Source organism: Physeter macrocephalus, chromosome 3 (assembly GCF_002837175.3).
Source record: "Physeter macrocephalus isolate SW-GA chromosome 3, ASM283717v5, whole genome shotgun sequence".
NCBI classification, from domain to species: Eukaryota; Metazoa; Chordata; class Mammalia; order Artiodactyla; family Physeteridae; genus Physeter; species Physeter macrocephalus.
This window is the reverse complement of record NC_041216.1, coordinates 4,021,312-4,035,703: the sequence shown is the minus strand read 5'-3', so window position 1 is coordinate 4,035,703 and position 14,392 is coordinate 4,021,312. Positions and strand designations below refer to the sequence as shown.

Here is a 14,392-nt window from a genome sequence, read left to right as displayed (position 1 = left end):
AGTGGTTTAAAGTCTATACTTTGGGAATTCCCTGATGGTCCAGTGGTTAAGACTCTGCACACTCACCGCTAAGGGCCTGGGTTCTATCCCTGGTCGGGGAACTAAGATCCCACAAGCTGCGTGGCCAAAAACAAGAAGAAAGAAAAAGAAAAGTTTATCCTTCATTTAATGCCTGCCAACCCCTTGTGAAGTAGCATTTATCCCCATTTTACAAGTAAGGAAACTAGGGCTTTTAGCTTTTAGGTAAATCTAAAAGCACTGGACAAGTAAATGGTGGAACCCTGGGATTTCAAGCCTTCTAAAATACAAATTCAGCACTCCGCAATTCACAAGAGTGCTTACCGAGTACTGAAGCTAAATTGTTTAGACATGTCTGAAATGGCATTTCAGGAACCCAAAGTGGAGTGACCAGGTTAGCAACATGGTTATAGATCTCTTGTGGCTACCCTGAAACAATTTTCCTTGGTTGCGGGGGATGCAGTGGGCATAAGCTCTGCCCCCACTCTGACATGTTTGAGAAATCTTTTATTAGAAGATGTTCCAGAAGGCAACATTTTAAAATCAGGCAATCAGTAATCACAACTAAATACAAAATTTCAGGTAAACCTGTCTTTTAAAATAAATCAGACTCTTGCAAGAGGAGAATTGCCCCAAAGCTTTTTTCTTGTACAAAAACAATTAACACCACTTTGCAAAAGGCATACAAAAATACAGTATTAAAAAAAAAGAAGAAGACTGCTCCCGGCATAATACCCAACAGCAGCTCATAAAACACAAGCTATTCAGGTGAGACATCAGTAACCTACATCTCAACTGTTCTCCAAAGACAGTTCCAGAAGTCAGTTGGCTCTCAAAAACCATGCTCCAGAAGGTAGGGAGGCTTTTTCCAAACTTCCACTGGGGTTCTCTGAGGCCAGGAAGCAACCTCAGGAACAGACCCTCATGCATAATAGGTTTGGAAGTAGCAGCTGGCTTCCCAGAGCCACGTATAGCGCTCTACCATCCTCCCTTCCCCTACTTTCAAACCCCCATCCAGTAGGCACCTGCTGCCCTGGGCAGAGTTCTGGAGGGGCTGGTCTTTCTTCCAGGCTAGGCTTAGGGGCTGCTGAGGTTGCCCACATGACACCTGTTGGGTTGGGTGCCTTTCTCAGAATGGAGGCTGCGCCTGGAATCCACTGGGAGAGGCTCTGTCCAGCTGGGGTAAAATCCATCATGGTCCACTAAGCAGAGCTCCTGGAAGCTCCTTAAAAACCCACCAGGAAGCTAGTCTGCCTTCCAGAGCACTGGATGTGTCCCAGCAGCTCTCCCAGTAAGAACTGCAGTAAGGCCCAGATTCTGGGAAAAGGATCTGACTCATGTCAAGCTGGCAGAAGGCCAAGGGTGGCTACAGAGCCAGCAAGCTCCTTGGAGTTGCATGAGAAGGACAGGTTTGCATGGTCCTAGTAGAACTTCAAACTTATCAGTCAGGGATTGAGATGAGAGGGAGGTGGGAAAGAGGAAATGGTACAGTTCTCCCTCCTCAGGTGCCTGACATCTGCTTTGAGAAAATTCTAAGATGGAAAACACCTGGGCAGGGAACAGGTTTACAGCCAGGACTCCAAGCCTTCCCCAGGCCACAGTCTGGGACACTTTGCCCTGTGTCCCGGGGAAATATTTCTGACCTGTGGGAAAGGGGGTGCCTTAGAGCCCATTGCATAACAAAGGCAGAAGGAAACAAAAAAGTCCCTGGTGAGGACTGAATGGTTTCTGCCCTCAGAGGAAAGGGCCCAGGGTGCTTTTAGACAAAGAATCTAGAGGCCAAGCTCTTTAAATGTTCTCAAGGTTGCAGCCTGGAGAGTGGTGGGTGGAGGGGTGTCATTTAACATCAGAATATATATATTAAAGGTGTCCAACTCCTCAGCTACAGTAAAGTGTCTGACAGTGAGGTAATGGTCCCTGCTGATCAAGTCTGCGAGCTCATCTTCACCCAAGACAGCTTGTATGTCTCCTGGAAAAAGGAGCCTCAGAGAGAGTGTCCAGGCCCAGCTGTCCCAGCGTCACCCCAGAGACACCAGTGGGAGCATCCTTTCCCAGCCTAAAGCTCATCCGGAGTGTGAGATTTCATGCAGGCTGGAGCCCCCCGACAACGTCCACCACCTGTTGCATAGCATCTGTCGGGCTTTTCTTCGGAGCTAGTGAGCTAGGCAGACCCCAAGGCTCCTCAGTCAGCTGTCCGCCTGAGAAGCCAAAGGCGTCAGAGAAGCCACAGCGCTCCCATGAGTCAGGGCAGAGGGAGAGCTGGGCTGCAAGGTTTCCAAGAATGCAAGGCCCTCTTGTGTGTACTCCGGCTGCAATGCATTCTGGGATCTACTGTCCAGGCTGTCCCACTGGAATCAAAATGTGCAAATTCCTATGGGGGATAGGGGAGGTTAAAAAATAAATTCGGGTCTTTGTTAAGACAGAGCAGTCAGGCTTTTTGGTCAGTTAGTAGCCACTGAGGTACGCAATTCTTTTCTGCAGTTGCTGCTGCCGACACCGGAGCTGCCTTTTTTCTGTAGCCATCCTCTTCTCAGCCCCCACTAGGGCTTGCAAGTATTCCAAGGCCTTGCTCAGGATCACTACTTTGGGGGCCTTGGAGCAGCTGGCCAGGGTGGGCACCTGGTCCCTCAGGGCCAAGAACCTGGAACGGAGGTCATTCCGTCTTTTGCGCTCCAGGAAGTTGTGGTTCTTCCTCTTGGTCACGTCCTCCGTGTCAGAACTGACAGGTTTGGGGTGGCAGGACTGGGGAGGCTCTCTTTCTACAGGCGGGGGGCTCACAATTTCTTCATCTGCCTCATCTTCCTTTTCCTCTGGTACGTCTCTCTCCAGACCCTCTTCTTGGGGCCCTCGCCCTGGAGCCTCTCCTTGGGAGCAGCTTTCTGGAGGAAAACGGGCGGCATAGTTGTGCTGTTGTTGATGGATGGAGATGTGGAAGTGTTTCATGCAGGGGTCCAAAGGGTCTGCTCGCACTGTGATGGTGACCGGCTTCCGGACACCCAGGGACTGTCTCTTCTCCACGGTCACAACGTCGATTTCTTCACCCTCTGTCCAAGAAGAGAGATCAACAGAAGAAACACACCCCATGAGAAAAACATACTCAGACCCTATATTGGAGTTTGGGAAAGGAGGTGACATTTTCCCAATTTAGATATAAACAAATTCAAGGGAGGAGAAAGACAGCTGATTCATCTGTAATGAGGCTAAGGGCAGTGTGAAGGAAAGGAGGTGCAATAAGCAAGAAGGAAAATATTCTCCAATTTCTTTTTGCACAGCAAGGCTTAGATAAGAACAAAAGGCAGACCCAAGCCAACAGCCCCCAGTCTGCACAGGCTCTCCCCTCCCCCACTGAGGGGATGGAGAAAAAGAGCTATCAGCCTGGGACAAAGTTTAGCTCTAAAGATCTTCCCCAGTCGGGCTCTTTCATGCCCCATCAGAATTGTAAATGAGGGGTCTGTGGGCAGAGCTGCCCTTTGTTCAGCCCAGCACAGCCTGCACTTGGGAATTGTTACTTTTCACAAGTTATAAATCCTATTATTCCCCCACCTCTCTATTCTGCCGCCCCTTTCAGCTGAAGAGTCGGAGAAGGGAGGGCTACAACCCATCCCTCCTCACCCAGAGGGGAGGGAAAGGGTTTGCCTTAGCAGCATTTTGCTCCTGGGTTCAATGGGTTTCTAGAGTCATCCATCATTTATAGGTTGCCTGCCCCACCCCCTTCCCTGACCAGAAGAGGGTTGGATTTGTAATCACAGGTCGGCAAAAGCTGCAGGAACTTCACAAAGGTACAAGCGACCATTTCCAAGCTACCTATGCCAGGGCAGGAACTGAGCAGCATGGGAATGTTCTGACACAAGGGCCAAAACACTAGCAACACCTGGACATGCCCCCATCATTCCCTTGCTCCAAGGTCTTTTAGGTTACCCCAACCAGGAGCGGGACGATTTGGGGAGAACCTTCCTGCTCCACACGTTTTCCAGCCCCCGCATAGAAGGCCACCTTAATGCATTTCAGCCTGACAACAGGAGAGCTCAGTTCTCGGCCTCTTTTGCATATCAGGATGCTTGAGCCCCTTTGTCAGGAAGGCTTCCATTGTGTGGACAATCGCATTATTTCTCCATTAATAAAACCTGACCGTTCAGCCCTCCTGGCCCCAAGGCCTGTGATTGGCTGGCTAAGCGGTGTTTTGAAGGCTGTCTTACGCAGCCCCTGGCCCCTATTGGCTGAGCCCTGCCGTCAGTCACTCTTCCCACCCCCCTCATTGTTTGCAATCTGTTGCATTTTGTTCTGGGCCATGTGGCCTATGGGTGAACCAGGAGCTTGCAAACAGGTTCAGGTTAATGGGCAGGTTAGAAAATGAATCAGGAGGCTTCCCCACATCCCAAACCTTTAATATTTCAGGGTTAAATCTCATAGCTGCGGAAGGCTCTGCCTAAGGAAGAAATAAGGTACAACACGATTCTCCTTTCTGGAGAGTAGTGTTTAACTCTACCCAGACAAGGAAGTGTCCTCGGCTGGACAATCAGGTCATACTCCATGTGCAAAGGGAGAAACTGAGACCCAGTTCAGCCAAGTCCACACATCACCTTTGTAACGTTCTGGATCTCAAACTAAGATCTCCAGACTCCCAAAACAATGCTCTTTCCATTCTACCACTCCATCAGCCTTTGTAGAGATACATCTTTATTGGTTTCTTGATCTCAAAGTTCCCATTCCAGCCATTAAACAAACAGAAGGTCTTGGTGTAGAAAGCAAGCAGGTTAAAAATGACCTTAACACAGTGGACCGAAAAAATTGACTTTTAATTGTTCTTGTTATCCTTATTTTTACCTTCAAGTGTATGACAACCTCCATACCCATTCCCCAGTTCCCTCTAAATGGTCATGTAAGTTATTCTTAAAAGCTACAGTGAGGTTTCAGTCCTGATTTTCCCGATGCGAGCCTCAGCTTGCACCCTATAAAACACCCTCCCCAATATTCTCATGGGCACTTCTGAGAAGAGGTTAGGCTAAGAACAACATAGTCTGGTGGCACAGGATGCAGCAGGCTGTCCTCAGTGAGGTTTACACTTGCCTTCAAGGATAGGGAAGGGGAACCTGGAGCTCTGTATCTGTGACCCCAGCACCAAGCCCAGAGCTTAGCCCAGAGTAGGGGCCAGCCAACATTTGTTGAATACAAATGAAGCAGCTGAAAGCCCTCAGATGAATTGGGAGGGACCTAGAGGAACACCTTCCCACATCAGGCCAGAGCAAAACGGCAAGATGTACCACTTCTCAGATAAGCTACCACGAAGTTCCTCTAAACCTCAGAGAAGTGCCTGGTTGGGATGGAGGATTGAGCAAAAGAGGCTGGCTGGATGGCAGGAAGCTGGGGTTCACTTCTGGTGATTTTCTATTTCTAAGCCTGTTTCCATCTGTTAATGGGAGTGGTCATTCCTCCGCTACAAGTCTCATGAGTGATGGTGTGGAGGTACACATGGTAAGGGGTAGGGGTGCAAGAGGAGCCATTATTGTCTTTTGAAAGTAAACCAGGCAGGAGACCAGGTTTTTGAAAGGATGAAGGCTTTGGCTTTGCACAAAGACTCCTCAGCTTCTTCTCTCCACAGGGGAGTGAGTTTCCCAGAGAAAGAGACAGGAAAAAAAAAAAAAAATTCAAGCCTGGAGTGACACTTAAGGGACCCTTTCCAGCCTTAGGAGGACAGAAATCCCCTACGGTCCAATCACCGTACTGTCCTCCTAAGCGCCAAGCCTCAGCCTGTCTCCCTGTCTCCCTTGTCCCCTGGGGCTCCAATCATCATCAAAGGGACGCTGGCTCCCACGCCACTTCTTCAAACTGTTTACTAACACACCCACGTGCCAGACAGGCACCGCTGGGGGCTACACCGGCAGCTTCAGCCACAGGAAGGGGGAGGTGGCGGAAGGGCTTGCGCAGACCCAGTGCCTGACCTCAGCGGCAGAGGTTTGGCCACCCATGAGGTGCCCCCCTCTTTGATGGCCCAGGGCGGTCCTTACCCGAGTCGCTTGGGCTCTCGGACCCCGAGCAGGCCTGGGTCTTGGGCTCGCCCAGCGGACAGGGGGCAGCGGGCGCCGGGTTGCCGGCTTCGAGGCTGGGAGCGCAGTCCAGGGCGGCGGGCGCCTTGGGCGGGTTCCCCCGAGGCGCGCCAGCAGCGAGCCGGTCGCTCACCGCTCTCTCCAGCCGTTCCCGGGCCGAGAAGCCGCTCCACATGCAGTCACGGCGGATGATGGAGGCGTAGTTCCTGCCACAAGCTTTCGAGTGACCCCGGGATTCTGCCTCGTCCCCGGCGCCCCCTCCGGGCCACGGCTCTGGAGGACCAATTCCGGGGGCCGGGTCCCCGGCGCCGGGACCGGAGCCCCAGGGCGGCGACGTGGGGGGCGACGGCACCAGCTCGAATTTCTTCCAGATGTCCTCGCTGGGCGCCGTGGAGCGGTAGAAATCCTCCCCGCAGTCATAGTCGTAGAAATAGTGCTGGTACGAGTCGAAGTCCATGTCCGCTCCCTGCGGGAGGGAAGGGGGACGTGCTGACCCGGGTGCGGGCCCGGGGAGGGAGGCGTCCCCCAGTCCCCCAGCACAGCTGGCTGCCAGGCTCTCGTCCCTCTCCAATCTCTCGGCTTGGAGCCCGCGCCCTTCCCTCGCGACCCGGCAGCCCGGCCGCGGGTCAGCGTGCCCAGGGAAGCCGGTCACAGCGCGCGGACTAGGGTGCAGGGAGCGAGTTCAAAGCAAACTTTGCCAGCGCCGCCCGGAGCGCAGCTCCCAGGGCCCGGCCGGGCCGGGCGGGGGCGCGCTGTGCCCAGAAGGCAGCCTGCAGCCCGTTCCCCGGGACCCGCGCCCGTTCCCCGGCCGCCCACAGCCTCACCTCGCTCCCGCCGCCGACCGCCTGGAGCGGACCGGCTCCCCGCCGGCTCGGGGCAGCCCGGCAGCCCGCACACATGCACATGCGCGCCACCGAGCGCGCGGACCGCACTCCGGAGCTCGCCCCCCCGCGCGCGCTCCCGCCCTCGCTCGCGCACGGCGGCCCGGACGCTGCCGGGAGCGGCGCGGGAGCGCGAGATGCAGGCGCATTGTTTCCCGGCTGCCTTATATCTCGTCGCGCTCCCGGGGCTCAGGGACCGGGGGCGGGCCCTACGGGACAAGCCCCGCCCCTCCCCCGCCCCTCCCGGTCGACAGGTGGGGGCGGTGGAGTCCCAGCCCCACCCCTCCAAGCTACCCTCTCTCACTCTATTCTATTCCCTGTACCCCTCGAAATGAATTGCACACTGGGGAGCGCAGAGCAGGCGGCGAGCTGATGTAGTCCGGCGGTCGCCTGGTGGGGGCGTGACTCTTTAGCGAGGCCCGGGTGGTCCCCTAGAGACCGAACGAGAACCGCGCTCCTTGCAGATTCTGGGCTGGGGAAGAGAACTACTCCCCGCCCCACGAGCCTGCTTCCCCGGGCTCGCCCCTCTTGGTTCTGGTGCGTCTGGCCCGCGGGGAATAAGGTAGTTGGGGGCAGCCGCACCTCCACCGCGCCACCTGGTGGCCCTCAGCCCTGAACTGGGGCTGGTCCCCGGCACCCGCTTCATCACCTTTTGGCCAGTTTCATCAACTCGGTGTTCCTAAACCTCAGCGAAGCAAGGTGGTAAAGATTCCGGATTTTGGAGCCTGAAACTTAACCTTTCTGAACCTTGGTCTCATCTGTAAAATGAAGGGATGGTAATACCTCACAGGATTGTTGTGAGGGTTTAAGGAGATAGACTATCTAGGGAAGGGATTAGGCCAGGAGAGGCAAGGAGAACAAACTTAGCCCCTGGTATGGGTGGTAAGGAGAATTTTTCCCCAGGACCAGGCCAGGGCTGAGATTCCCCTCCCTAATACCACAGACAAAACACTCTGTAGCAGCTGTACTAGTAGAGGAAAGAGTGGAGATTTGGAGCCTGGAAACTTCCTTCAAGCCCTTGCTTTGCTACTCGCTAGCTGTAGAGCCAAGTGCTTTGAAGCCTCTGTTTACTTATCTCTAAAATGGGAACTTTGCTTGCAGCTGCATGTCTAGCCAAGATGATGGACATATAAGCCTTGTGTCCTCTTCTATGCAGACTTCCTTCAGTAGAAGAGGAAAAGTTAAACTATAGGGGCATTCTATTTAGACCAAGGAAAGTAACTTGGGGTAGCAGCCAATACATCATCGAGAATGCTCTAACTGGCATTCAAGGTCTGGTCTACAAGCAGCAGCCTGATTACCTGCTATCTTTCTCTCCCACTCCTGTGGTCTAAGAACACCAAACTACTCACTGTTGACATCCCAGCAGAGGGATGTGAGATGTGCAAGCAGTTCAATGTGTTTGGAGTGTGGGACACCAGGTGTGAGTTGATGTATGGGTTGAGAGAAAAGGGAAGGAAGATGACACCCTTAGTTTTGCATATGTTAGCTCCAAGATGCATGCAGGACACCTCTGAAGGCAGCAACTAGCTCTTACTAGCTTTGCAACCTCAGTACATAGAACAGCTTCTGGCTGAACTTACTGAGTGACTCAGCCAACCAGATTTTAGTGAGACAGCCTGTGTGCCCTGCTTTGTGCTGAATGGAAGGTACAGATCAGGGAGGTTCCAGGTTTGGTTGCAGCCCCGAGGCAGAGGGGTTGGGAACTGCCTTTTGGGGACTTGTTCTCTGGTCCACAGACGTCTGAAATGGTTGCCGTACCAGTCCGAGTTCTTGGTTACAAATGACAGATACATTTAAGCAGAAAATCATTTTACTGGAAAGATTTGGGGCATAGAATCCATGGGAAGCTGGGAATATATGCTTGAGAAGTGGGTCTTCTTTATCTAGATGAGATTCCTTACTCAACAGCCCCTCCCCATGGTTCATTGTAGTAGGTGATATCTGGGGACAACCAGGAGGTGGCCTCACCTCAAAAACTAGAATAAAGTGAATTAAGTTGTCTTCTGAGAGTTAAACTGCTCCTTCACTTAGTATACTTTGTCTTCCTCACCAGACTGTAAGCTCAATGAGGGCAAGGACAAATGTCAGTCTTGTTGACCACTGTAACTCCAGGGCTTAGAACAGAGCCTGGCACAGTGTGGGTGCTTTGTAAATGCATTGCCTGTTTGGACACAAGCCTCTAATGCTTTAAAGTAGAGATGTGTGGATGAATTGGGAGATTGGGATTGACATATATACACTATTGATATTAAGTATAAAATAGATAACTAATGAGAACCTACCGTATAGGAACTCTACTTAATGCTCTGTGGTGACCTAAATGGGAAGGAAATCCAAAAAAGAGGGGATACATGTATACATATAGCTGTTTCACTTTGCTGTACAGTAGAAACTAGCACAACATTGTAAAGCAACTATACTTCAATAAAAATTTTTTTAAAAGAGGAAAAAAAAAGTAGAGATGTGCCAGTCTACCTGCTGGAGACAGAATCACTGTCAGGCCCAGTCTAGACTGTAACCTGAAAAAAGGTATTAATGCAGCTAAAGAGAAGAAGTTGCCAGTCAGGAGGGGTCTGGACAGTCAACAAAGCAGAGATCAAGAAGGGTTGTCAAGGCATTCACCAGAGTGTCCATTCTAGCACTGTCTGGGGACAAAGATGCTGGTCCAGGAACAACGGAGATGGAAGCATCATTCTTTGAAACCACCCAATTCATCCCCCACTTCACTTGTGCTCTGGATCACCAAGCGACCTGCTGAAAAACCACTCTGTTCCCCATGTAGATCCACCCACAGGGAGAGAATACACTCATCAGTGAACAAGAAGATCCAGTCTGCTTCAAAGCCCTGCTTCCCCGTATAACTTAATGAATTGGCATCTGATTTGAAGTATCAGTCTCATGGGCCTTGTTAATGTGTGTCTGTTCTGCAGAGACGCTGCTGCTTTTAGGGCTAATAGCTCTGCCTTCTGAGTGATGTCTGGACCCAGGATGGTGATGAATTCACAAAGGTAACAAATGTTACTCTAGGGACACTCAGTTTTTCTGCAATTTTTAATTTCCTTTATTTTTCTTAAAACATATTTTGAATCAAAATAATACATGTACGTAATTTTTAAAAATCAACTAAATGTATGACAAGGTTAAAAAAAAAAGGCAGCCTTCTCCCCTACCCTCACCACCCCTGATTCCCACTCCCCAAAGGCAACTACTGGTTTAGCTGTTTTTTGTCCCTGATATTTCCTTCCACATTTTGACCAATACAGATAATCTATTTTAAAAATTGGGGGGTGGGGTGACATAAAAACAACAGAAATTTATTTCTCACAGCTATTGGCTGGGAAGTCCAATAGGAATTTTAAAATTCCTATTGACATTTTAAAAATTAATTAATTTTATTTATTTATTTTTTTGGGGGGTTGTGTCAAGTCTTAGTCGCAGCACGTGGGATCTTTTTTGTTGCAGCGCGGGGCTTCTCTCTAGTTGTGGCATGCGGGTTTTCTATTCTCTAGCTGTGGTGCACGGGCTCCAGAGCACATGGGCTCTCTAGTTTGCAGCATGTGGGCTCTCTAGTTGAGGCGTGTGAGCTCAGTAGTTATGGCGCGAGGGCCTAGTTACCCTGTGGCATGCGGAATCTTAGTTCCCCGACCAGGGATCCAGCCCCTGTTCCCTGCATTGGAAGGTGGATTCTTTACCACTGGACCACCAGGGAAGTCCTCCTATTGACATTTAAAATAGAAGGAGAACTAGCTCTTATATTTCCCTTCCCACCATACATACTTTAAAAAAAAATTTATTTATTTAATTAATTTATTTTTGGCTGAATTGGGTCTTTGTTGCTGCGCACGGGCTTTCTCTAGTTGCAGCGAGCAGGGGGTACTCTTCATTGTGGCACATGGGCTTCTCATTGCGGTGGCTTCTCTTGTTGTGGAGCACGGACTCTAGGCGCGCGAGCTTCCGTAGTGTGGCACGCGGGGTCAGTAGTTGTGGCGCACGGGCTTAGTTGCTCCGCGGCATGTGGGATCTTCCCGGACCAGGGCTTGCACCCGTGTCCCCTGTATTGGCAGGAGGATTCTTAACCGCTGCGCCACCAGGGAAGGCCCCACCATACATACTTGGTCTTCCCTTATTCTCCCAATAGATTTATAGTTCAATTATGAAATAAATATTCAATATCTGTAATATTTTGACTATATGAGTCAAATATTAGAGTATCAGAGTACTATGGAGTACTCTGACTACATTTCCTCTCTTAAAAATTTTTTTTTCAGAGTTAATTTTTTTTTTCATTTTGGCTTAGATTTCAATGTAGATATTTCTTTCTATGGATATATTTATTCTGTGTATATGAATTTAACCCTACACATTCCCACCAGAGCTACAAAGACCACTTCATATGGTCAAACGTGACAGTTAATCAATCTATCAGCTCCATTTCTTTCTTGGAAACATCCCTTTTGGAGCCCTTTGTTTTTCTGTTACAATTTGAACTTAATGTTCTCTAGGCCTGCTTCACAACTGTCATTTTGCAACTTCCCTTCACCATCATCCTGGAAATTCCCTTTGCTTCTCTCCTGTATTGGCTCTCCTGTTTTCTGAAGCTCATTGCTTCTTCTTTCTTGATTTACTTCCTCACACTGGTGGCACACATCCTTTAGCAGCTGCCTGAGAAAGGGTACTTGGGAAGTGAAATTTTTGAGGCCTTGCATTTCTGAAATTGTCTTTATTATACCCTCACCTTTGGTTGATAGTTTGGCTGGGTATAGAATACTAGATGAGAAATTATTTTCCCTAAGAAATTTAAAAGTATTGCTTTCCTGTTTCTTAGCAACCAGTATTGCTATTGAGAAGACTGGTATCATTTGATCTACAAACCTTTGTATGTGACCAGTTTCTCTCTCTGGAAGATTTTAGGATGTGCTCTTTGTCTCTGGAATTCTGATTTTTTTTTCACTGCTGTGCTTTGGTGTGGGTCCGTTGTATGATAAATAATTTGACTGGCCCTTATCGCCTGTCCTTAGGAGGTAGCCTCTAAATTCTTGGAATTTCCAGAGTGATAGGACTGTCTTTGTTATTAGGACCCTGATAGTTTATGCTGATGAGGTTACTCATGGTGGTCCCCTGGATAGTTTAAGATGACTCAGGATAGGGGTTGGTCAAACAAGAAAGGCCAACCTTGTGATTAGGGGGTTAGAGCTTTAAGCCATGTGATACTGTCTGACCTCTAGAAAAGGGAAGGGGGCTGGAGATTGAGTTCAATCATGCAGACAATGATTCAATCCATTGTGCCTATGTAATGAAACCCCAATAAAAACTGGACACTGAAGCTCAGGTAAGCTTTCCTGGTTAACAGTACTCTGCATCCATGTGCTGGGAGGGTGATGTGTTCTGACTCCACAGGAAGGGGACACTGGAAGCTTCACATTTGGGACCCTCAAACCTTGTCCTATGTGTATTCTTTTGGCTGGTCCTGATTTGTATCATTTTTTGCCCTAGTAAATCTGTAACCATAAGTATAGCATTTTCCTGAGATCTGTGAGTTGTCCTAGTGTATTATCAAACCTCAGGGGGTAGTGGAAACTCCCTGAATTTGTAGTCAGTTGGTCAGAAGTGTGGGTGGTTTGGGCACCCCTAAGCTTGCAGCTGGTGTCTGAAGTGAGGGAAGTCCTTTGGAGGACTATGCCCTTAACCTGTGAAACTTGGCCTACTCTGGATAGCTAGTGTCAGAATTGCATTGCAGGATCTTTTTGCATTATGAACCTTCAAATCTGAAAAAATAATTGCACTCTGCAATTATTTTTTTGAAAAATTTCCCCACTCCATTCATTTTCTTTTCTTCTCTCTTTCTGAACCTCCTGCTATCCTTTTCTTATCATTTCTTCAATTTCTACCTCTGTGTGTATGTGGTTTTGTTTTGGTTTTTGTTTGTTTGTTTGTTTTTGACTTTCCGGGATATTTCCTCAACTTCCAACCTATAGATTTAATTTTTGGACTACTATATTAAAAAAAAATTTTTATTCGAGCTCTTTTTTTGTTTGTTTCTCAAATGTTCCCTTTTTGTGGCTTCTTTTTTTTTCCATGGACACAATTTTCCCCCCTCTTTTCCCTCTGAGGTGATTAATAATAATTTTTATATTAATTATAAATTTTGAAGTTTTCTTCTGCTCCCTGTTTTCCCTATTTCCTTGGAATCTGTCTCCCCCACCCTGCATTTGCTTTGCTTTTTTCTTCCTTTTTAAAAAAATTTTTTTTAATTTTTATTTATTTTTGGCTGCGTTGGGTCTTCATTGCTACATGCGGGCTTTCTCTAGTTGGGTGAATGAGGTCTACTCTTCGTTGTGGTGCGTGGGCTTCTCATTGTGGTGGCTTCTCTTGTTGCGGAGCATGGGCTCAAAGTGCGCGGGCTTCAGTAGTTGTGGCATGCAGACTTCAGTAGTTGTGGCTCGCGGACTCTAGAGCACAGGCTTACTAGTTGTGGTACACGGGCTTAGTTGCTCCGCGGCATGTGAGATCTTCCGAGACCAGGGCGCGAACCCGTGTCCCCTGCATTGGCAGGTGGATTCTTAACCACTGCGCCACCAGGGAAGCCCTGCTCTTTTTTTTTGTTAGAGGCTTTCATCAAATGTCTGGTGATCCTTGCTGTCAGCTTTTACTCATATTAAAGAGTGAAGTATTAAAAGCTGATTGAAAGCTCTATGTGTGCACGGTGGGGACTGGGTGGGTGGTGGTCTTTTAGTTATGGAGCTTCACTAAAGGGTGAGTAAGCAGGTATCTGGCAGTTTTACCAGGAACTCTTCAACTGTCTGTATCTGTGGGTTTTGAAATTTCCATGTAGAGAAGTCCTCTAATCTTCTACCAGGGGCAAGGTAATAAGCCTGCTTGACAGTGTTCTGGGAACCAAGAGGGGAAAAGGGGTGAGAGGGTCTTATAATTCAGCAAATCCCCCCTCATTACAGTACAGTCTGTCACTCCTATTCTCAGCTGTGCCTGGTGTTCCCAAATCCAGAGCCTCTCAATTCAATCTCCTGACAAGCTGGAAGAGGGCAGTCACTTGGCTGCAGAGGTTGAAGGAGGAGATTTAGGAGTCTAACTCCTTATGCTTCCATGCAAGCCTCCCCTTTTCAGCCCCATCCTACAACCTGCCTTCAAATGTATCTAGCGCCTCCTGTTCCTGAGCTGTTCTTGTGTTCTGATGCAGTTATAGACTTGTTTCTTGTTGGCACTTCTCTCTCTTCCTCACTCCCTGGATAAGGAGTTGTATTTCAGCCTTTTGCTAAGGCAGTCAGCCCTTATCCATCTGGTTTCCAGCTTCACATCTCTCAATTGCTGTTGTCTCTCCTATTCTTTCTTTCTGTTTTAAAATTAAAGTAGGGAATTCCCTGGTGGTCCTGTGGTTAGGACTCTATGCTTCCACTGCAGGGGGCATGGGTTCGATCCCTGGTCAGGGAA

General features: G+C 49.1%; 1 protein-coding gene across 2 annotated transcripts; it reads right to left on the bottom strand.

Annotated features, from left to right (window-relative positions):
- On the bottom strand, window positions 1–6,967 carry MYCL (MYCL proto-oncogene, bHLH transcription factor). Of its 2 annotated transcripts, none has more exons than XM_024125791.2 (2): window positions 6,024–6,821; window positions 1–3,062 (listed from the first exon to the last, which is right to left on the bottom strand). In XM_024125791.2, exons 1-2 carry the CDS (start codon window positions 6,517–6,519, stop codon window positions 2,464–2,466), a joined length of 1,095 nt encoding a protein of 364 aa, XP_023981559.1. In that variant the 5' UTR covers window positions 6,520–6,821; the 3' UTR covers window positions 1–2,463. The 2 variants fall into 2 exon arrangements, with proteins under 2 accessions (XP_023981559.1, XP_023981560.1); XM_024125792.1 differs by lacking the exon at window positions 1–3,062 and adding an exon at window positions 6,887–6,967 and having other exon boundaries at window positions 5,959–6,528.
- Between the last annotated feature and the right edge of the window lie 7,425 nt (window positions 6,968–14,392).

Excerpts from the sequence above, each read along its gene's own strand:
- MYCL (XM_024125791.2), bottom strand. The coding sequence starts at position 6,519 with ATGGACTTCGACTCGTACCAGCACTATTTCTACGACTATGACTGCGGG. Across the intron at positions 3,063-6,023 it reads CGAGAGCCCAAGCGACTCGG|AGGGTGAAGAAATCGACGTT; the intron begins GTAAGGACCGCC and ends CTTCTTGGACAG.